Source organism: Schistocerca nitens, chromosome 6 (assembly GCF_023898315.1).
Source record: "Schistocerca nitens isolate TAMUIC-IGC-003100 chromosome 6, iqSchNite1.1, whole genome shotgun sequence".
Classification (NCBI taxonomy): domain Eukaryota; kingdom Metazoa; phylum Arthropoda; class Insecta; order Orthoptera; family Acrididae; genus Schistocerca; species Schistocerca nitens.
Window position 1 is genome coordinate 87,811,045 of NC_064619.1, and position 25,426 is coordinate 87,836,470.

The 25,426-nt window shown below is 39.1% G+C and overlaps 1 protein-coding gene across 5 annotated transcripts in view; it reads right to left on the minus strand.

Annotated features, from left to right (window-relative positions):
• The window catches only part of LOC126263699 (E3 ubiquitin-protein ligase Nedd-4), a 200,034-nt gene extending 177,619 nt beyond the window's left edge, over nucleotides 1-22,415 (minus strand). For 2 of the 5 annotated variants that reach the window (XM_049960833.1, XM_049960831.1), the window contains exons 1-3: nucleotides 21,968-22,414; nucleotides 302-381; nucleotides 127-208 (exon numbers count right to left, since the gene is read on the minus strand). In XM_049960833.1, the coding sequence (XP_049816790.1) occupies nucleotides 127-208; nucleotides 302-381; nucleotides 21,968-22,114 (309 nt within the window). In that variant the 5' untranslated portion in view covers nucleotides 22,115-22,414. Of the gene's footprint in view, nucleotides 1-126; nucleotides 209-301; nucleotides 382-21,016; nucleotides 21,378-21,967 lie in introns of those variants that run through there. The other 3 variants (XM_049960835.1, XM_049960836.1, XM_049960834.1) reach the window with 3 other exon arrangements.
• Nucleotides 22,416-25,426: the final 3,011 nt, after the last annotated feature.

Consider the following 25,426-nt stretch of genomic DNA (forward strand, 5'->3'; position numbering starts at 1 on the left):
TAAAACAACGATAAAACAGCAAGTAAATGATTATATATTACTACATAAATTAATATTTTGCTAATGCACATATGAAATCAAAGTAACAAAATTACCAGATTTCTGCATTAATCACTAGTAACTTACTTTCTTCTTCGTTTTTGTAAGTACCGAATCAATAGTTTCATCTCCATTGACAGTATTGAGATCTATTCTAACATAAGGATCACTGTAACAAAAAGAAAATATTAGACAAAAACTATTGTTTTCTTTTTGTTATTATTGAAATTGTCTACAGTCACTGTAAGGAAAATTAAGCTACCTGGCTCCAAATATGTCTTTCTTTGCTAAATGGTGCCCAGCTATTACTCTCAGTCTCAGTTTAGTTGTTGGCTCTACAGGCTGGAACACAAATGTAGTCCACTTCAAACAATGTTAATAACAAAAATATAATACATTTACGCTAACCTAACTGAATAAGTTAGATGCAGACTTTATATTCTGCATGGATAGAAGAATCTCCACTGTACACAAATCTGAATACTAAAAAATTGATTAAGGCAACTGATCACAGTCTAGTTTAAATTCAGTCATAAATATATATCACTGACACCGAAAATTTATGTTTCTGTATGTCACATTAGAAAGTAACTTAGGAATATTTCTTTTAATTTAGTCTAATGTGAAGGCAATTAATGGATTGTAGTCCACATCGTAATATGGAGTGTGTTTTCTCAGAATGGCATGTACACTCCACATACTTAGCTCTACTTCTACAAGATCTAGATTAATAACACAGGCCAATGAAATTTTTTTTAAAGATTTTTTACTTTGATAGCTGATCTTCACAGATTTTTATGAGCTGTATACAAATCTAGCCTTAGTTTTTTTTGTATCACCCACAGTTTTTGAGCAATATGCTTTTTATTATATAGTATAAAAATCCTATGCTATACGGTAAATGGAGAAATTATTGAAACGCTTTGTTACAACATAAGCATGGTTTGTATTTACAGTAAGCTATGATTTTGTGTTAAAAGAGGTTTTGATTGTCAGCTGGAATTGGTTTGTATTTTCTTTCTATTTTTTCTTTGAAGCTTCTTGTGTAGCTTTTTCTTTGATAAGTCATGTGCTGAACTTCTCAGTGAATTGACCAACAGTAGTCCTCCATCATGTTGGTGTCCCACCGGCCTTGGTAGCGTTTCTCCATCACCGTAATGACCCGGTGAAAACTCTCTCCTTGCTCCTCACTAACATCTCCCATATTGTCCAGGAAGTAATCAAGGTGACTGTTCAAAAAGTGAACTTTCAGGCTCATTAAACATCCTAAAGTTTACACTTCTTTAACACTGCAGCTCTAATATAAACATATTCTGGGTCTTTTTCATGTCCTAAGAACTTTGTAAAGACTTGCTTGAATGATACCCATGCTTCTTTCTCATTTAAGGTCATTGTGGATTCAAAGTTAACATCAAACATCAATTTTCTAATGTCAGGTCTGACAAAGACGCCTTCTTTTAGTTTAGCATCTGAAAGGTGTGGAAACTTTTGGCAGAGATACTTAAAACATGGTCCATTTTTAGGCAAAGCCTTCACAAACTGTTTCACTGGGCCTAACTTTATATGTAGAGGAGGTAGGAGTACATTTTTTGCATAGAATGTTGTTCTCACCAGGTTTTAAAGACTCCCTCACAGGCCAGTTCTTTCTGCACCAGTGTTGATCCCTAGCCCTACTGCCCCATTCACACAAGAAACATGGAAATTTGGTAAAGCCAACTATCTGACCAAGGAGCATGCATCTTACTTTTAGATCACCACACATCATCCAACCATGAGCAGAATAGCCTATTTTATTTAGCACTATTTCCAGGTTTTCACAGCTTTCTTTCATACGTATAGAATGTCCAACAGGTATAGATGCATACATGTTACTATTGTGTAATAAAACAGCCTTTAAACTAATTTTGGATAAATCAATAAACAGCCTCTAGTCTTCCTTTTTGTATTCAGAACCAAACTCATTCGTCAGACTAGGAATGTCTGGGCAGTACACTAAATCACCTTCTTGTTGGGGAAAAAAAACTTGGAAAATTGCTTTTCTCTCTCTCTCTCTCTCTCTCAACTTGGATATGCTTGTTCCAACTGCCAATAAGTTCTTTTAATCTAGAGCCAAGCAATTCAGCTTTTTCTTTCATTAAGCCCATAAGCCCATATCCCTAACCAAATTGTTAAGCTCCAGTTTGAGTAAACAATTTCGGCTCTAGACTTTCTGCATTACAATGGAATTCATCATCATCTCATTCATCCAAATCATTATGCATGCACCAATCAACATTGGTCGGACGGCAGACTGAAGGTTAGAGTAGCTTATTACCCTCTTGTTTTTCAAATTATGACCAGTAATATCAACACTGCAAAAGTAGCACTCATCGGAATGATTTCTTGGCTCCCTCCATATCATAGGAACAGCAAATCTAAAGGCTTTTTTCTCCTTTTTGGACCATTTTCACTGATCTTCAACATACACATAACATACCTTATGCGCACCAAGGATTTATCTCGATCACCAAGTTTAGATTCAAAGTATGATAGATTAACCTTTTCCACAAAGTCTGTAATGTTTTTTGGTGTTTTTTAATCACAAATTCACCACAAATATAACAAACTATCAGCAGAGTTTTCACAACCACAATTAGACATTGTACTGAGCACATGTACAGAAAACAAGAAAGTGAGATTACGTTGACAGTAAACAAAAGACTATCTGTTAACAAAAAAAATAAAATCGACCGTTTTTTGCCAGCAAATGTTTTTCAGCAGTGCTACCAACGTCTTCTACATTCATTACACCTACTTTTTAAATTATTTTAACTATATAAAAGCTGTTAAATTCTTTAAAAATGGTGGGTAATACAGTTTTTTAAGTATTACATTTGGATTTCCCACCCTAAAAAACATAAGAATAAGGAATTTTCAGCAAACAAGTTTTTCCATCGCTGGCCTGTGTAATCCATATGGTCCAATGTTATTATCACCTAGACAACTTGCAACACCCTACATCAACAACATTATTTTTACATATTCTGATCTCTCGGACGGAGAAAACAGTGGATGCCTGTGTGAGCTGTGCCAATGAGAATGAATATGAGTTATTTAGTATATGTATAATGAAGGTCTCTGATACAATATATGATAAGGAAAGTTGCTACTCACCATACAGTGGAGATGCTGAGTCACAGATAGGCACAACAAAAAGAAGGTCTTTGATAGTTGGATAATATCTAGCAGTCTTTTTCAGTATGCCTATCTACCACTCAACAGCTCCTCTATGTAGTGAATGGCAGTCTATTCATTTCATATTATTGTTACTCCATCCCAGATTTTCTGTTGCTTGAAAAAGTAATTTTAAATTGTCTGAAAAGGCTGATGGCAGCACTGTTTAGAACCACTGCTTACAGTAGGTACTGAGAACGACTCAGGTGTACAGCTGTTCCCTCCACGCGCAAGAGACAGAACCAGTGTGTCACGTGGGCACCACCACTCAAACTGATGCAGCGTAAAATAAGTCCTCCACTGCTTAATGGCCTACATTTTCTTAGTAGGAGTCAACAGAAAAATGGTGATAAGGACATATCCTAGTGTGCATTCTGCAACCCATTTGCACCCTGTGCCAGCACAATTGATTCAAAGTTTCTTGAAATTTCGGCAACTGCAGCTATAACTACAACAACAGCACCAGAAACAACAAGAACGGCACGCTGTTATACTGCAGCACCTGTCTCAACAGCATCAACATTAGTCAGTGGTCACACCGCACTGCAATTTGTCTACTTTGACAAGGCTTCAGGGAGCTGGAAGGTATAACTTCCAACATTTTGAGCTGCACTGCATTGTGTATAGACTTTTCCAGTAAGCAACAAAGTTCTTTACTTTTGTTTTTTAGCCATCATTTCCATAAGTTGGTGCAGAAACTGATCATTAACTCTTTTGATTTATCTTTAAATGATTATGTGCTCTGTTAAATACGGAGGCCCTCAAGATGCACATTGTTGCAGCTAGGCTACAATTTAGAATTATATATTAATACCTTTAGCTGCTGACGGACATTGATATACATCAACATGGACGGGTGAAAATGTGTGCCCAACCGGGACTCGAACCCGGGATCTCCTGCTTACATGGCAGATGCTCTATTCATCTGAGCCACCAAGGGCACAGAGGATAGTGTGACTGCAGGGACTATCTCACACACACCTCCCGCGGGACCCACATTCTCACTTTATATGTCCACACACTACATTTGTGGTGTCCCTACCCAGCACACGCATTACTCGTGGAAGACATTCTTACCAAGTCCCGTAAGAGTTCTGGTAATATTTGTGCACCCACATAGGAGGAGGTGGTCATGGCCGGTATTGCCAGAAATATATACTTATATGGGTACAGTGTACGTTCTTTCGGACACGTCCGAAAGAAAAGACACCATATCCATATAAGGCTGCAGTTTAATCAGTGTCACAAACAAGATGGTCACTCTTCCACAACATGGAATGTTGTTGCAAGGTCTCTCACGCCACTGCAATTACACTTCTCAGACGTGTAAAGTTTCCTTTGTAGAATCACTGATTCATGATGTGGCTGCCTGCCTAACCCCTGATGGGAAGTCATGGCCAAAGCATTAGCAACATCCAATCTCAGTCTTTGTGAAGTTTTTAAAATTGCTACAACTTTTGAGGTTGCTTCCGAAGCTGAGCATACTTTCACTAAGAAAAGTGTCAAAAGTAGTCAGTCATCATTGCAAGAAAAAGCCAGCTGATGACTGATTAATCACATCACATCACATCACATCACATCACATCACCACCACCACCACCTTTTTACACCCCTAAACCTCACCAGAGTTTATGGTGGTCTGGATCGCCAGGGTCCTGTGAGAATGACAAATATGACGATCTTAATCATCCCCCCCTCAGTGCCAAGTAAACACTTTTTTAATACTAAACATGCAAGTAAAAAAGCCTTCCCCTCAACATTGCCTCATTCACCACACAAGCTAATGACACTTCGGTCCTGTCCTGGCCACATACATAATTCAAGAAGCTGTTGCCTGCCCCATGCTGCACACTGTTGAGCATACAGGGCAAACTCTGGCAACTAGTGGGTGTGCATCAACAAGCTGCTCACCAGCAGCCAGTACCACACAGCTCAGCGACCGAACATTGCTCCGCAGAATCATGGCAGCTGAGCGGCCAGTTTTACCAGCACATGAGAAGCTGACATTGGCTCTTACTATTTCCAGCCAGTCAGGGTAGTTCCAGATGGATACTTTAGCTGCCATTTCATTACTCAATGTACACATGTACTGGTGGTTCAGCTTAACTCTCAGTGCAAAGGGCTCAGTAATGGGCCATGTCTTACTGCCAAAAGAAAATTCCTCTTTCTAAAGAATTATCATTTACAGCTACATACAAAATTGTTGAGCACTTACTACTTACTAACATTTTTAGTTGTGATGCTGTAAACACTTACAGCTTAGATACATTTACAGCTTTTGGCTTCAAAATTGGGATACACACAAATTTAGTGTGTAAAAAAGTGCCACTTTCTAACCTCTATTCTCTTTGCAAAAAATACAAAGATTTTTGAAGCATTGTTAGGTTATGCAACTACTTTTACTGCTCATACTTCTGTAAATCCATCAGTGGTACCTAAATTTTGCAGAGCTCACCCACTACTGTTTGCTGTACGAGATGCTGCTCAGGCCGATCTCTCATGGCCTCATGAACTAGGAGTCATTTCATCAGTCTCAACCTGTCAATGGTTGATGCCTATGGTTGCTATTAAAGCAACCTAACAAGTCTTTATGCATTAGCTAACAATGCTCAGTCCAAAACTGATCTCTATCCTATGTCTTGCTCACAGGATGTCAACAAAACTAGGCAGAGGACAATACTTTTTAAAAATTGATTTTAAAAAAATTATATCTACAACTTTTGTTAGATACCACATGAAAATGGTTGCTGGTCTTAAATATGACATTCAGCTTGTACCAGTATAACTGTTTATCTTCTGAAATTGCAAGGCTGTCTCCATATCTCATAAATACATACAAGACTTGATTCATGGCACTCCACACTACATTAACCATTTAGACAATATCATTGTAACAAGAGTGAGGCACAACAAACATTGCAGGAACCTTTAATCCTTCTGCAAAAGGCCCTTGGAAAGCTGCTTACACTGTCAATTATACGAGGGCAGTTCAGAAAGTAACCTCCGATTGGTCACAGTGCGGGTTGTGGGGGGAGTAGCGACGCCATCTGTGCGTTCACGCACTCAACAGGTCAGTCGGCATCAAGCCGTGGTCGAGTGAACGTCGTACCTGCGCTAGTTTAGTTTTTGTGGCAGTTTGAAATGTGTGCTGCAATAGAAAACCCCGCCAAATGTGAAGTGCGTGCTGTCATAAGGTTTTTTTACAGCCAAAGGATATTCTGCAGCAGCTATTCATCGTGAGCTTTGTGCCGTGTACGGACCAAGAGTTATGAGTGAAGGAGTTGTCCGTGAATGGGTACGTTTATTTAAAAGTGGACGAGAAAACGTTCATGATGAAGAGAGGAGTGGTAGACCATCATTGGTGACTGACGAACTCGTTCAGACAGTTGATGCAAAAGTTCATGAAAATTGACGTTTCTCAATGTCGGAGTTGTCTACTGGTTTTCCACAGATTTCTAAGACACTCTTGTACGAGATAGTGACAGCAAGATTGGGTTACCGTAAGTTCTGTGCACGATGGGTGCCAAAAATTCTTACCGACCACCACAAAACTCAAAGAATGGCCTCTGCATTAGACTTTCTGTCACGTTATGAGGACGAAGGAGAACCGTTGTTAAACAGAATCGTGACCGGTGACGAAACCTGGATTAAGTACGTGAACCCTGAGACAAAAGAACAATCAAAGATGTGGGCACATTCAAATTCGCCTACCAAACCAAGAAAAGCCTCGCAAGATTTTTCTGCCAGAAAACTGATGGCAACGGTGTTTTGGGATGCCAAAGGGGTGTTGTTGGTTGAATTCATGGAACGTGGTATGACCATTAATCAAGACGTGTACTGTGAAACAATAAAAAAGTTACGACGGGCTATACAGAACAAACGCCGTGGTATGCTGACTTCCGGTATCGTTTTTTTGCACGATAACGCCCGTCCTCACTCTGCTCTTCCTTCAAGTGGGACGTTATCAACCAACCACCTTACAGCCCAGACCTGGCGCCAAGTGATTATCACCTCTTCATGCATTTGAAGAAATGGCTCGGGTCACAGCGGTTTGATGATGACGAAGAGCTCAAAGATGCGGTCACAGGCTGGCTCCAGGCACAAGGGGGTGATTTTTATGCAGAAGGAATTTCAAAGCTTGTGAAGAGATACGATAAGTGCCTCAATCGCTATGGAGACTATGTAGAAAAATAGTGCAAAGATGTAGTTGTAAGATGTATATATTAAAATATTTTTATTTAACTTGGTGTATTTTTTTAAATCAACCGGAGGTTACTTTCTGAACGGCCCTCGTACAAGCACAGTTTTTTCACCCCAGCATTAAACATATGAGGGCACACCCTCAGTACTGCAAGTGTTGTGCTCATATACAACCATGCAGCTGCAATAATAAATATGTCAGTGCCTGCTAACCTCATACAATTATAGCCATTCCTCGGCAAGATAACTTATTATGCAAATTTTATTTCCCAAATAGAGCGAATTGTGCCTCCACTGAATCAGATGTGCAAAGAGGGCATAAAATCTGCATAGTCAGCTTCCTGTCAACAAGCTTTTCAATGCCTTAAAGATTACCTCAAAATAGTCCAGAGCCTCATACACTAGGCCTGCAGTTGACAGGCGCAACTGACTCGTTACAGCAAGGAATTGTCGCAGTTTTATCCCATAAATTGTCAGATGGCTCTGAAGACCAATTGCCTATGCCACCAAATATTAACAGTGGTGCAATTAAACTATTCACAAGTTCAGCAGAAAGCCTTAGAAATAATTTACAGTGTAAAGAAGATCAAATATATTTGAGTGGCAAGCAAATTTTACCTGTTAACTGACTATAAAACTTTAAAATAAATTTTTAGGCATCAGTCTAAGTTTCTAGAAAGGATAGCACAGTAACTTCACTGATGGGCATGGTTTTTTAAATGGGTTGAACAACGAAAGCCACTTTCACCCCACCATCCAAATATGTCAACACAGAAGTCCAGCCTTTCTGCTGTCTTCAACACAGAGTTTGATTCACAGGGAACAGTTCGCTTTGCAATCTAACAGCACCTGCATGAAACCTTGACGAATTCCCATCGAGAGCAGCACACAAGGTAGCTACAGCAGTGGCCCACAAGCCTGTTCTCTCCAAAGTTTTGTAAGTGGTGCAGTTAGTATGTCTGGAGCACTTACGAAAAAAAAAAAGCAGATTCAGCATTTAATAACAATTCTGCAATGTGACACAGACTAAGATTCACATACACCATCTTAACATTATCCACTGACTATTCTACTGGGTTGTCATTTTCTGCCCCTGCATCATCCAGCTACATCATGCCTTACACACACGTGAAAGTGTTAGCCCAATGGCATCTATACTGGCCCAGTGCTGATGCAGAAACTGAACATGATTACCACTCCTGCTGCATCTGCTTTAACAACAAAGTGACTCAGACTCAACATTTCTGTCCATGGTCATCCCAGATCAGAACTCCCACCACCCATCACCCAGTTGTACCAGAATTTTGCCAGGCCACTTCAGGGAGATAGGCATTTGCTGATGGGGAATGCTGTCTCCCACTTTCCTTTTGCATCACAAATGTCAATGAACACCCATGCTAATACCCGTGCCCCCTCTGCAATCTTCACATTCGAAGGAACATCACACACACTGGTGTCTGACAATGGCTCAGAGTTCACACCACTGCAGTTCAAAGCCTTCTGTCACAACAGCATTGAGCATATGACCAGTGCCTAGTTCGAACTGGTCTCCAATACAGAAGCCGAGCAAATTCTCTGAGCGTTTAAAGCTAAAATGTGTAAGGCTTTCCTGATGATGCTGACCAAAGAAGCACTCCACAGCTTCCTTGGCATGTACTGGTCCACCCCGTCAACAGGGCCAGTCCAGCCAACATACTGCAAGTGCACAGGCATCAAACCCTGCTATATTTCCGGTGTCCATGACATTGCAGCTGGTCACAAGCTCATGAACTGCCACTGAATACTAGTTTTGGCCATAACTGCAGTCACTATCAGCACCAACCCATGGACCTGACGCACCAGCAACCACCTCCCACACCACTAGCCTTAACTCTGCAATCCCCACTCCCTGGTACAACCTGCACTCCCTTTACATAATTATAAGTAAGTAAACAAGCAGGTCATTGTGTGGAAGCCTATGGATGCGGCACAACTCCCATCACCCACCACTCAGTTGTACTAGTGCAGCACTGCCTCTGATGCACTGCCAACTCCACTGCCCTTGCTCCCAGTAGTCAACTAGAGTTGGCCAGTCCAGCACCATCATACTTCTCAAACCCTTGGCAGGGAACACAGCTACACTTCCCAGCCTTCCACAGAGGCAACAGCACAATTGTGGTCATCAGCCATACATGCTGATTTTGGGGAATAGGATTTAGTATCAATAGCATCTCAGAGATGCTGCATATTGCTACAATGACAGCCACCACCTCAGGCCGCACGAGGCAGAATTGGTGTGAAACATTGGTCACACCATTCACTTCACTATATACTGCCTGGGAGACCAGTAATCACTTGTTATGTGCTGTATCAAGTGGTCAGTATCTAGTCACATCATTAAGCACACACAACAACACTATTTTGTTTCTGGGACAGTTAGTTTTCGCTACTGGTATACATTCAGTGTGCAGCTTACCAAGACTACTGCACTGTTTGTGTTTATGCTTTCTTAACAGGAGTGGAAAAAAACTCTATTGTTTGTCAGCTAAAATTTGAGAGAAAACAGAGAAATCATGTTCAGGAAAAGGGTACGGGTGGGTAGAGGTAGAGGTAGAGGTAGAGGTAGAGGTAGAGGTAGGGTAAAAGGAAATGGATAGCAGTGATAAGAAAAAGAATTCAGTTCATTATGATTTTCTCTGAATGTGCACAATGACTAGGTATGAGTGCCTCAAATTACTTCTGTCATGCACTGAGATGCTTTAATGAAATATTTGATACAATTAAAATCTATAAAAATGAATTGCTTCAAATTACAGTGGTGCATATGTGTGTGTACATATCTGTACATTCACTATTGAGTAGAATTTAAACCTAAAAAAAAAGAAAAGAAAGAAAGAAAGAAAGATAAATTGGCCAGGTGTAAGCAGGACTTTAACACTGAGGTTTTCATAAGAACTTATTTATGTACTTAGACAGTTCATTCATTCTGAGACACTATCATTTTTCCTGTTATTGACATTAAAACTGGCAGGATATCAGTCTCAGGAATTCCAAGATTTTTGAGAATGTTTTTAATTTCAACAACATAAAGATGACAAACTCGTGCAGCAGACGGGCGATCACTATTACAGTAATCAGTAGTTCTGCATTCAGGCTGACTATGTCAGCAGTGGTAAAAGTCAAACATCAGGCAACGAATGACTTTATTGCTCCTATGAAACACAATTAGGAATTTATCCATCAGCAGATATACTGGAGCAATTACTGCATCTACATGTGGCATTTCATTTCATGTTGTATGTGAAGCAATGCGAATTTTTGTTTCTTATACATCATGAAACACCATATCTATGTGCAGTAAATGCTGCTGGGTATCCGATGATGGCTAAATTCCAAAATGAGTCATACGAGCAATAAAGTCAGTCATTGCCTGATGTTTGACTTTTACCATTGCAACCCTGTCAGTTTGAATGCTGAACTACTGACTCTTAATTTCAACAATGTAGGAAAAGGCAGATTGCTACTTACTGTAAAGAAGACACGTCAAGTTGCAGAAAGGCTGTCTTAATTGTGCCTGTCTGCAACTTGACATGTCATCTTTACATTAAGTAGCAATCTGTCTTCTCCTACATTGTTGATATTCCCATCTGGATTTTTAATTGTTTTAATTTCAAGTTTGACATTAGATAACAAATGATAAAAAAATATTTTGTAATGCGATATAACTGCAAATTAACAATTTTGAGTTTTTTTTCCTTTACTTTTACTGTGAAACCTTGCTTCCTGCCAAATTTTCATGATTCTAGTCCAACAGAAAGTACTCTATAGGTTTTGGTGAGTGAGTTTGCAAGTATGAAACTATGCGACAGAGACAGCTGCTAAGGAATCATATACCTCAGTGTGTGCCAAATTTCAACCTGCTACATCTACCTGTTCCTGAGAAAAAGGGTTTTTGACAGACAAAGTGATCACATAAGGGTTCCGTTTCTACTGATTAAGGTACTGAACACTAGAAAAAAGAATTATATCACGTCATTTACACAACAGCCACCCTGATAAAACATTAAAATCAATAAATCAAAATTTAACTGTCTTCAAGCAGGCAGAATCAGGTATTTATGAATATCGTAATTCAGTCTTATTTCCAGTATTCACTGAGGATGAAAAAATAATTTGCATATAAAAAAATTCCTGACTATAATGACTAACACTCAGTTGCTCCTCAATAAAAAACCTAAGGCATGTTCAACAGAAAAACTAAGACTATTTCAATGAAAATAATTACAGCAGCTTCAGGCATGACATTGAAAAAATACAATCCATTAATACCTACCCAATAGTAAATTATGGTGTGTAAAAAAGGATAAAAAGGACTGAAGGGAGAGCAAGCTTTAAGATCTTGTAAATGAGTTCATCCACTTGGAGCACAAGGTTGAATTGGACAGAATTGAAAGAACTATCCCAAGATTCACGTTAACGTAGAGATATTGTGGGAACTCTAAATCTGTGGGTCAAAATCTGAATGAACATCAGTTCGAGTCTCCTACTGAATTGCAGCCCAGAATCTAAACTATCACACTCTCCTCAGTATATTTAAAATGCAAAACAAAATTTAAATATGTTACTAGGATCATTTTTTAATACAGAGCTTCCTATATTTTCTTATCTCCAAAGTAAGTTTGGAGTTTTTACCATGGTCTAGACTTGACATGAAATCTTGAAAGTTATTATCAGATAATTATCTTATTCAGGTGACCAAAAATTACTACTGCTTATTTGAAGTAAAAATGGAGTAATTTGTAAATGTTGCCCACGTTTAAATTAATAAATCTTTTACAGTCTTTTCCAATAAACAGGTTAAATTTGGATGATCTGCCAGAAAATAGAAAGAGGGCAACTAGCTGATAACCATTTAACTGCAAAAACCATCATGATGGGTCTTAAAGCTAACAACTTCTAAAACCACGTTATTTGTATGAATACTGCCACAGTGAAGCTTCGTTGCAAAAATTCACAAAACACAGATACTTTGCACAGTACATTAATTGAACAGTTAAGTACACTGTGTGATCAGAAGTATCCGGACACCCCTAAAAAAATATGTTTTTCATGTTAAGTACATTGTGCTGTCACCTACTGCCAGGTATTACATATCAGTAACCTCAATAGCCACTGGACAACGTGAGAGAGCAGAATGGGGCACTCCGCGGAACTCACGGGCTTCGAACATGGTCAGGTGATTGTCACTTTTGTCATACGCCAGTAAGCGAGATTTCAACACTCCTAAACATCCCTTGGTCCAGTGCTTCCTATGTGATAGTGAAGTGGAAATATGAAGGGACACCTACAGCACAAAAGCGTACAGGCCGACCTTGTCTGTTGACTGACAGACCGACAGTTGAAGAGGGTCATAATGTGTAATAGGCGGACATCTATGCAGACCATCACACAGGAATTCCAAACTGCATCAGGATCCACTGCAAGTACTATGACAGTTAGGTGGGAGGTGAGAAAACTTGGATTTCATGATCAAGTGGCTGCTCATAAGCCATACACCATGCCGGTAAATGCCAAACGAGGGCTCACTTGGTGTAAGGAGTGTAAACATTGGACGTTTGGACAGTGGAAAAACATTGTGTGGAGTGATGAATCATGGTATGCAATGTGGCGATCCAATGGCAAGGTGTGGGTATGGCAAATGCCTGGTGAATGTCATCTGCCAATGTGTGTAGTGCCAACAGTAAAATTTGGAGGCAATAGTGTTATGGTGCGGTTGTGTGTGGCATGGAGGGGACTTGCACCCCCTGTAGTTTTGGGCAACACTATCACAGCACAGGCCTACATTGACAATTTAAGCACCTTCTTGCTTCCCACTGTTGAAGAGCAATTCGGGGATGGTGATTGCATCTTTCAACACAATAATAATGCACAGCCTGTGGCGGAGTGGTTACACGACAAGAACATCCCTGTAATGGACTGGCCTCTACAGAGTCCTGCCCTCACTCCTACAATCATATAATTAACACATTTTTAGACAAAGTATTTTAAAATTTGTGATACATAAAACTCAATAAAATTCAGTTTCAACATTAGGTGGTTGTTGTTGTTGTTGTTGTCTTCAGTCCTGAGACTGGTTTGATGCAGCTCTCCATGCTACTCTATCCTGTGCAAGCTGCTTCATCTCCCAGTCCGCACTGCAGCCTACACCCTTCTGAATCTGCTTAGTGTATTCATCTCAAGGTCTCCCTCTACGATTTTTACCCTCCACGCTGTCCTCCAATACTAAATTGGTGATCCCTTGATGCCTTAGAACATCTCCTACCAACCGATCCCTTCTTCTAGTCAAATTGTGCCACAAACTCCTTGTCTCCCCAATTCTATTCAGTACCACCTCATTAGTTATATGATCTACCCATCTAATCTTTCGCATTCTTCTGTAGCACCACATTTTGAAATCTTGTATTCTCTTCTTGTCCAAACTATTTACCGTCCATGTTTCACTTCCATACATGGCTACACTCCATACAAATACTTTCAGAAACAACTTCCTAACACTTAAATCTATACTCAATGTTAACAAATTTCTCTTCTTCAGAAACGCTTTACTTGCCATTGCCAGTCTACATTTTATATACTCTCTCCTTCGACCATCATCAGTTATTTTGCTCCCCAAATAGCAAAACTCCTTTACTACTTTAAGTGTCTCATTTCGTAATCTAATTCCCTCATCATCACCCGATTTGATTAGACTACATTCCATTATCCTCATTTTGCTTTGTTGATGTTCATCTTATACCCTCCTTTCAAGACATTATCCATTCCATTCAACTGCTCTTCCAAGTCCTTTGCTGTCTGACAGAATTACAATGTCATCGGCGAACATCAAAGTTTTTATTTCTTCTCCATCGATTTTAATACCTACTCCGAATTTTTTTGTTTCCTTTACTGCTTGCTCAATATACAGATTGAATAACCTCGGGGAGAGGTTACAACCCTGTCTCACTCCCTTCCCAACCACTGCTTCCCTTTCATGCCCCTCGACTCTTACAACTGCCATCTGCTTTCTGTACAAATTGTAAATAGCCTTTCGCTCCCTGTATTTTACCCTGCCACCTTCAAAATTTGAAAGAGAGTTTTCCAGTCAACATTGTCAAAAGCTTTCTCTAAGTCTACAAATGCTATAAACGTAGGTTAGCCTTTTCTTAAGCTAGCTTTTAAGATAAGTCGTAGAGTCAGTATTGCCTCACGTGTTCCAACATTTCTACGGAATCCAAACTGATCTTCCCCGAGGTCCGCTTCTACCAGTTTTTCCATTCGTCTGTAAAGAATTTGCGTTAGTATTTTGCAGCTGTGACTTATTGAACTGATAGTTCAGTAATTTTCACCTCTGTCAAAACCTGCTTTCTTTGGGATTAGAATTATTATATTCTTCTTGAAGTCTGAGGGCATTTCGCTTGTCTCATACATTTTGCTCACCAGATGGTAGGGTTTTGTCAGGACTGGCTCTCCCAAGGCTGAAAGCAGTTCTAATGGAATGTTGTCTACTCCCGGGGCCTTGTTTCGACTTAAGTCTTTCAGTGTTCTGTCAAACTCTTCACGCAGTATCAGATCTCCCATTTCATCTTCATCTACATCCTCTTCCATTTCCATAACATTGTCCTCAAGTACATTGCCCTTGTATAGACCCTCTATATACTCCTTCCACACCCTCTATATACTCCTTCCACCTTTCTGCTTTCCCTTCTTTGCTTAGAACTGGGTTTCCATCTGAGTTCTTGATATTCATACAAGTGATTCTCTTTTCTGCAAAGGTCGGTTTAATTTTCCTGTAGGCAGTATCTATCTTACCCCTAGTGAGATCAGCCTCTACATCCTTACATTTGTCCTCTAGCCATCCCTGCTTAGCCACTCTGCACTTCCTGCCGATCTCATTTTTCAGACGTTTGTATTCCTTTTTGCCTGCTTCATTTACTGCAGTTTTATATTTTCTTCTTTCATCAATTAAATTCAATATTTCTTCTGTCACCCAAGGGTTTCTGCTAGCCCTCGTCTTTTTACTTACTTGATCCTCTGCTGCCTTCACTACTTCATCCCTCAGAGCTACCCATTCTTCTTCTACTGTATTCCTTTCCCCCATTCCGGTCAATTGTTCCCTTATGCTCTCCCTGAAACTCTGCACAACCTCTGGTTTAGTCAGCTTATCCAGATCCCATCTCCTTAAATTCCCACCTTTTTGCAGTTTCTTCAGTTTTAATCTACAGTTCATAACCAATAGCTTGTGGTCAGAGTCCACATCTGCCCCTGGAAATGTCTTACAATTTAAAACCTGGTTCCTAAACCTGTCAGTATATCCAGGCTTCTTCCATGTATACAACCTTCTTTCATGATTCTTGAATCAAGTGATAGCTATGATTAAGTTATGTTCTATGCAAAATTTCTACCAGGCGACTTCCTCTTTCATATCTTACCCCCAATCCATATTCACCTACTACGTTTCCTTCTCTCCCTTTTCCTACTGTTGAATTCCAGTCACTCATAACTATTAAATTTTCGTCTCCCTTCACTATCTGAATAATTTCATTTATCTCATCATACATTTCTTCAATTTCTCCGTCATCTGCAGAGCTAGGTGGCATATAATCTTTTACTACTATGGTAGGCGTGGGCTTCGTGTCTATCTTGGCCACAATGCGTTCACTATGCTGTTTGTAGTAGCTTACCTGCATTCCTATTTTTTTAATTCATTATTAAACCTACTCCTGCATTACCACAATTTTATTTTGTGTTTATAACCCTGTAGTCACCAGACCAGAAGTCTTGTTCCTCCTGCCACTCAACTTTACTAATTCCCACTATATCTAACTTTAACCTATCCATTTCCCCATTTTAAATTTTCTACCTACCCGTTTAAGGGATCTGACATTCCACGCTCCGATCCGTAGAACGCCACTTTTCTTTCTTCTGATAATGACATCCTCTTGAGTAGTCCCCGCCCGGAGATCCGAATGGGGGACTATGTTATCTCCGGAATATTTTACCCGAGAAGACACCATCATCATTTAACCATACAGTAAAACTGCATACCCTCAGGAAAAGTTACGGCTGTAGTTTCCCCTTGCTTTCAGCCGTTCACAGTACCCGCACAGCAAGGCCGTTTTGGTTAGTGTTACAAGGCCAGATCAGTCAATCATCCAGACTGCTGCCCCTGCAACTACTGAAAAGGCTGCTGCCCCTCTTCAGGAACCACACATTTGTCTGGCCTCTCAACAGATACCCCTCCGTTGTGGTTGCACCTACGGTACGGCTATATGTATCGCTAAGGCACGCAAGCCTCCCCACGAACGGCAAGGTCTATGGTTCATAAAAACACAGAATTCCTTGAGATTTTATGAAATTTGAGAAATTCCTCAGATTTTCCAGGTAAAATGTAAGGCCATGAGAATTCCAGGTTTTCCAAAAGAATTGGCATCCTGGCAATGGTGTTGTTCATGTCTGGTGTTGGTATCAGTCCTGGTAGAGTAGGTAAGGGACAAGGAAAGCATCAAATGTTGATTGATTACTGTGAAGACCATGTAGATGTCAATCTACAGAGACAGCATTATCAGTACCTTACAAGAGGCTGAAGGGGGCCTCATTGCAGTCCTCCAGTTGGTCAGCTGGCCAAATCTTACATATCCACATTTACGAAAAATTCGGATGTGACAATGGCCTGATGTTGGGCTGCACCCAAACAAGAGGGCAGACATGCTAGCTGTCAAGACTTGGTTGACAACATCTGACCACCGCAAGGAGGAACTGCAGTATTAGTATTGTGCACCAAGCACATTGTAATCCCTACATATCTTCGTCTGCCTTTCCAGAAGAAGTAATGGACTCTCTGCAAAATTCTGTAATCTCCCACTACTGGTCAGTCTAGAAGCAGCTGGACTTAAGAGCTGGACACATGCAGACTGCTGTTACCACCAGAACACGTAACAGTGACTTGATCATTGTAGTGATCATGCACCACACACTGCTGATGAATGCCATCACACTGTGGTTATATATTAATAGCAGTTCTGAACTACCCCTTGCGACCATTATCAGCAAGCATGACAGTGACCTGGCGAGAGGTTTCACCCTTCCTATGTTACAGAGAGGTAAAGTGGTCTTACACATTACTTAATGGTATGGGGAGACAGTGTATGACTTCAGGTCACAGCTGGTAGTGATTGAGGGAACTTTGACGGCACACCGGTACATCATGTACCTCCTGCATCATGAGTGACAGTATTGTGGTGTCATTTTTCAACACAATAATCCTCACATCTGTCCCCAATAGAACGTGTGGGACCCACTTGGTCGTCATCTCTGTTCAAATCTCAGATTCCAGGATATCAAGGACCAGTTACAATGGTGGTGGGCCAGCTCACCTCATGAGAACCTGTATAATACACTTCACAACCAAGTAAGTCGATGTATCATCATAAAAATACATGGGCTCAAGCTACCAAGGTTTTTGTAAATTTAACTCAATTGCTGTCTCTGAAACATCACATACCCTCTCAACCCATGAAATTTCATTTTTTCCCCCTCCTCACCTTCAGGTGTTTGTTTTTTTTTTTTTCAGTCACTATATGGAAATGACCTCTCATCCCAGTCTGTTGGCTGATTTTTGCTGAAAAGTGGCCACTCAAATCTACCAAGAAACAGGAATAGAAAGGATGGGGTATAAAATATATTTTTTGGAATAATGATTTATGAGGAAAAAACAAACAACTTTGTGAGGTAGGGTGGCTCACATGCCTAAACTAAACAAAACAAATAGCCATACCAGAGGCGCAACCACAATGGAGGGGTACCTGAAAAGAAGCCTGGAAAGACGTCATTTTCAGCAGCTGAAGGGACAATTGTCTGGACGACTGGTCTGGCATGGTACCATCAGCCAACATGGTCTAACTCTGCTGGAGCTGTGAATGGCTGAAAGCATGGGGGAAACTACAGCTGTTATTTTTCTAGGCGCTTGAAGCTGTACCATGTGGTTAAATGATGATGGCATCATCATAGATAAAATATTCTGGAGATAAATAGTGTCCCAGTCTGATCTCAGGGTGGCTACTACTTAGGAGTATGTCACTGTCCGGAAAAATAAAACTGGCAGTCTACAGGTTGGAGCATACCCATCATCAATTAAGTAGACTGGAGAAGTTAAAAAAGGAAATGCCAGCCATGACAAAATCACTCTCCCTGGTGTGCAAGATGTACAAAACAAGCAAAACACACTCAGTTTCATAAGTTACAGTTGCAAAATACTTAAATTATTTAAAGAAGATCAACACTAACAAAAGTACAAGAAGGGTAATGGAATGCTGTTTTAATTAAATCACACCATGGGGATTAGACTAGGAAATGAGAAAAGTAGTAGACGAGTTTTTCTAGCTGGGCGTTAAAATAACCGATTGCCGAAGTAGAGAGGATATAAAATGTAAAGCAGAAATGGAAAAAAAAGTGTCTATGAAGAAAGGGCATTTCTTAACCTAAAATAAAGTCTCTGTTGGCAGTGTGAGCATGCACAGAAGTGAAATGTTTATGATAATTAGTTCGGACAGAGAAAATAGATTTTGAGCTGTAGTGCATCAGAAGAATGTTTAAGATTAGATAGGTAGGTCCAAGAGCCAATAAGTAATTAGGAGGAACAGAAATGGGGAAAAATAAAATTTGCAGCACAACTTGACAAAAAGACCCTTCTTTTTGTCAAGTTCTGCTGCAAATTCTGAGACATCAATTTGATAATGGGAGGAAGTGTGAGGGGGTACAAATAGCTGTTAAGGGGATGAAGGGACAAGTACAGTAAGCATATTCTAATGGACGTGGGTTGTAGTAGTTATTCATACATGAGGGATGATGTATCAACCCACTCTTTGGCCTGAAGACCACATCAATGGCAATTTATTTTCGATATTTTTATCTATTACATGTTGAAGAAACAAGCTCCAGTGATTCTACACATATAGCATTCATACTGCAAATATATGCATCAAGGATGACATACATATATTTGTATTTTTGTTGGTTGATAGTTATTTGCTTGTTCCACGGGTCGCAACTGCAATTTCTCTCTGTAGTGTATACCTTTTCAATTATGTTGCAATAATGTATATCCTTGAAATTATTTAGATCGCTATTATTAAACATTATCATCAAAATACCTTCTATTCCTCCAGGTTTTCTATTTACCATATCATAATTTGAAAATGGCACACAAATTACACAGCCCATCCATAAAAATTATCACTATTTGCAACTTATTGCTCTGGTATGAATAGGAGTAGGTTATACAGCCACAGTAGTTTTATTTCCTATCTTTAGCCACATCATATTCGGTATCATATTTATTTCAGTCCAACATTGGAATCTCATCAATAACTCATCAGAGGAGGGCTTCCAATTGAAACAGAATGACACTAAGTGAAACTACAGGCATCACTCAATGATCATATCAGCACACAATCAACCTTCAGTCTCAACTATTAATTTTGTTTAACTTCAGAGTCAAAATAAATACAACAGATACTGTCGCATTAAGTGCACCACACTGTTGGACTTATCACCAACAAGAGCACAATATATGAAAACTTACTGAAACTTGCACAATTATTGATTTCCAGTGCTCACACTTTCATTCATTTTCATGCACAATAAACTATTAGTAAATCCAAAAATGAAAGTCCGTCAAGCAATATTATCAGTTTATTTTAGCACCTAGTAAATATTATTACTGAAGTGCAATGTACTCTAATCACTGTCAACATTATTTTTGCCCACACTAATTTTGGAATATCATCTGGCAGATCAAATGCAACAACATATTTTCAAAAGGATATGCAATAAAAATGTATTTAGCCCTGTATAATTCTTGTATATCCAACAGTGTCTTAATTCATCTTTAGTTATCAGTGTAATTAACTTGCAGGCACTGGAATGAAGTGGTCAAGCAGTTTTTGGTATTAGTAACTAATTAAGGATCATTGTACAGTGATACAGAATTGTCACTGTAAAACTAGGTAAAAGAATAAACTTCTGAATGTAAACATATAGTGAGACTGTAATATTCAACCACCCTCTCCACCTGAAATCTTGACAGTCGTTACGGCATGATCTGTAATGTAGTCTGATGTATAGGAGGTCAGACAATTACTGATATGACCCTTTCACTATGTCCTGTACATCAGTTTTTGGGCTAAGCAGTTTCACTGCATGACATGTACAAGACAGTTTTCCTAATGTGATCACATAATACCGTTTTAGTGAGAAGTGCTTCTATGTAGACGTCTGAAAATTTATATAATTTATTAAACCATGTTTTGAAAATAAATACAATCAAAAGTTCTAACGGAATTGAGTCTATATGACAACATAACGTAATTTGTTTCTACCTATTGCAGGGTTTGAGACTGCAATACTTAAGGGCGAACGATGAACGGATAATAATTTATCAAGTTGAGTACTTATATTACTAGTTAATTAAAGGTAAAAATATTGGTATCTCTACGACATTCAATATAGTTGTCAATTATTTTATGATTATCATTGTAACCTTACTTACATGCCCGTCTAGCCCGACTGCTGAAAAGTATCCATATTCATTTGTCGTTGCCATCAATCTATTACAATCACCTTCGTATGGCATCGATAGTAAATCTAATACAGTACACTTTTCCTCCTTCCTCCTTTAGGGGAAGGATTTAATGGTTACTTCACGAGGAGAATGTTGCCTACCATGTCGTAATGACAACCGTCTGCTGTTCTGTTATGTGACAGCCCGAAGACATAAATTTCGGATACGTGATGCTCCCCGAAATGCTCACTTTCTTGGGGCTTAATAGACACGCAAACATACACATGCAATTACTTTCCTGCAGAAGCTTGTCAAATTCGACATCCATGCAATGACGTTTCTCCAAAGCACCTGCAACGCGAAAGTGAGGTCACGATTGTATTGGGAGCAATCTTTGGTTGACACATAGTAATCTATACGACGGAATATTAAGGAAAACAAAGCTGGGCTATTGTTTCTGCGAATTTTTTTTTAGTCGAGCTAAGTTACTGGCTGTTGGCGCTTGTGAAAGAGTCAATTTCAAAAAATGTATAAGTCCACAAAGTATTTTTATTTCGTCAGTATTTTTACATATATTTTCTTTGTTAAGAGTCAAGAGATGTTCCGGTGTGAGATGTGCCTCTATACTGACGGAAAATGTGTCAATGAGGGGAACAATGTATCACCCTCAAATCCTGTACGAAACTAAAACTGAGAATGTCGACAGTTGGTTACATTATATACTTTTATATTGGCGCCTGTCGACTACCCCTAAATTAGTTTTGACCTATAGTGTACTTTTTTTCTCAAGTTCAGTAAGATGCTGTTACGTAATGGTTTTGTTGAGGCCATCCTTCATAATTAATACCACGTGACAATGAGCACGGTGGTAATTCAGCATAAGACACTAACTTAAATAAATGACGTACCCCACCTATCATGAAATGGAAAATTATTTACCGTCTCAGGTAATGGCAAACACACAGATCGTCTTTGTGATATCCTGGACGATGTAACTTCTCGCTGCCTGCTTACTGATGAGTGTCGTCTTCTTGGAGGCGGCTGAGGAGGGCCGAGTCCATTTTGTACATAATGGTGCACCGACATGATTTCAGCACCATACAGAATTCACAAAATCAGATATTCACTTTGACTTGCCCCCACTCACTTGGCTCGTCTCACAACAAATATACAACAAATCTCTCATAATATAAAAGAGCATAACACTGTTGTGTCGGATAAACTTAAAATGTCAGTTCTTTTATTGGCACTGTCACACGAAGTCCGTAACACTGCGACGTAAAACACTTATTGACTTCGTTCCAGGGTGGTGAGAGTGATAAGCGTCAGAAACGTTGATACCAGCTTAACGCTAATACTTCTAAGATAAGCCACAAAGACATCTGGCAGCCATAGCCGTCTGCATCCTTCTCCTATTAACAGATTCAGGGCGGGGGAAGTAAATTAACGTGCGTGCATGACGCAAGCCATCATTCCAGAGAAAAAGTGCAGGCCTTGTTCAATGCGTGGAAGTGGCATGATATTTCACGATCATATTGTTTCAACTTTTTTGTAGTTCTATTTCTGATTATGAGAATTCTGTAGCTTGCTCATGGTGAGTCATAATGATTTCTGCTGAGCCATTTACACCATGCTTAACCATTAGGCCTATTGAGAGAGCAAGCAAAAACTATGGACTGTCCTTGTTGCTTGGATTGCGACAGTTGTCTTCATAGTGTGTAAATGATGATTACCATATCCCAGAAAATTACTCATAATAATAAATTGTTGCAACAACATCTGTTGTGCACACCATATTACATGGATTCACAAAATTGCTTTGGCTCTTTAAGTGTCCATAGTTTTCAAACTTAGAACCATTAGTCAGTGGCATTGTACACAATGTTAACATAACTTTACACTAGTAACATAATACAGATACTGTAATTATGCATGAGCCATATGCTGGAGACTACAAAACACAATATGTGAATGAATGAGTGGTGACACACCACACATTTTACTTTCCATAAATTCCTGAACTTCTTGTTGTGTGGTGTTGTGTGTGCGTGTCATACGTTATTATTATTAATTTCAAGAAGGAGGTGAATCAATAATATCCCTGGAAATTGTTCCAGTTGCTTATCTCTCTTCCATTTGAATAAAACTTTTAACTGGAGATCTTCTTTTGCAGTGATTGCTTTTGCACTTATGCTCTATACATGTATCTGCATTCTGATAATTGGTGTAAGCATGAGATTTGTTAGATAAACAAAAAACATATTCAAACGTGTGTGTGAGAATTTTGCGCTGGTCAAGGAAATAACCAATATGGTGAGAAACAAAATAGGGCAATGCAGTAAAGCAGTGTAACATTCCCAGAATTCTAAAAAATAGCAGAGAAACTCCCAGTATGGTATAAGCCAAAACTATGTTTGGTCAAAACAAACTGGAACAATTAGTAGCAAAAACACTCAGTGAAAATAATAAGAATACTTTTTAGATCAGGTGAAATCAAAGTACAGTTCTGTGGCAACAGTGTGCGATTTGCAGGGGGGGATGGGGGGGATTTCCCCCCCTCTGCATCAGACCATCCCCTCCTCTGGTTTTAGTTTATGCATCCCAACCTGGGATGTTTATTTCCCACGCACTGGAGTAAAACTTTACATATAATTTAAACTTGTGGAGCCGAACACTGAAAGTTTTTAATAAGTCTTACTATTAATATGTTTCAGTTTTCTGTCATCAGAGTAAGTACAGCTTTTCACAAATGTGCCTCTACTTTTTGAATTCCCCTCGTATACCTGTATGTAGACGATTTTGTAAATAACCTTTACCTATAATGTACTTTTTAAAGATATAACAAGGGATGGCTTTTCTGATAGTGCATACGCGTGAATAGTGAGTTTCGGCATTAACATCTATTTATAAATAGCTGTTTAACCATGCGTAACGCCATGGTCCAAGCTAGTAACATATATAATTCTACTAATCCCCTAAGACATCCCCCCCACCGGTAAAAGCACAAATCACACCCTGTGTGGCAATAATGATATTCTTCTTCTTCATATTAATGTACTATCACTTGGAGACAATTTAATGAACTTCAGTACTGGCTGGAAAGAATCAATTGCAATATCTTGTCTATCAATGAACATTGGTTGAAAAACTTTGAAACAGATCGGTGAACTCCCCTTCCACTATCTTCTAGTTGCTAGCTACTGCAAAGCAACCGTAGCATGTGGTGGGGTATCAGTATACATTGAAAATGCTCTATATTTGCCTTTATGTTGTCACAAGTAGACACAGTGAGAACCATGGCTGTAGTACTGTCAGAACCAGCCATAAGCATGGTTTACAAATGTAACTGTTTTTGTTACTTATGTGAAGCTGGGCTACGTCTGGTAAATACTGAGTATGTGTGTTGCCACAAAACATAGAATGATGTGTGTCCACACTGTCTCCAGTGAGTTTAACAGCACTCACATAGTGCATGTATGAAAATGTGTTAATGTTAAAATGTAGAACACAAAAACATAATAAATTCATTGCACAAAAATACACATCTCTGCACAAAACCAACAACTAGTATAAAATAAGGTCCCAGAAGGGAAGCAAGGAAATCAGCAAAAGCTATCTGAGTGTGGAAGTTTCTTGGTGCATTAATGTGACACTGTTTTCACCTGAGGATGCTGTTTTAATGCAGCGAAATTGGTTGGACAATAAAGAAATCACCAATAGAGCTGTCTTGTAGTTCATTTTTTACTTTCATTCATTACCCGAAAAAAGAGTTGTAATAAGTGTAAAACAGGTACTTGTTTGATTGAAATGAACCTTTTTTTAAACCACCCATGTGGCTGGTTGCTGCTTTAAATTATAAACCTTATAATCTATATTTGTGTTATGTAGCCATTGGTCTCAGCAGAATATGCATTTGCTTGTTCAAAAACAGTTATTTTCTCAGTTTTGTGCTCTCCAATTACTTTCAATTACATTTACACATATATAACCAAACTTGGTATTCCAAAACAGAAAACTACCTTCAGTTCAGTAAGTTTATTACAAAATATGTAGAAGAGGAAATCACAATTTCACTGCCAACCAAAATCACCAATCTCAATTGTGCCAGTAGCATCCAAACTAATAAAATTTTGCACGAACAAACAAATATTTGTTTATTTTGAGAGAAACAAAATTTGGTTATGTCATTCATTGTATTCAATCAAAGAAGTTAAGTTCTAAAGGAATAAATAGTTAGGTGAATGTCCAGTTTTGTTCTTATATGAAGAAGAGAATGCAGATGTATACCCTAGGATGTTACAGTAATACAAAGAGGGTGCCACACACTCTGCATGGGGAGAAATTACAATGGAAGTTTCACAGGGTTTGTTCACTAATCCACTACTTTTCTTGTTTTCT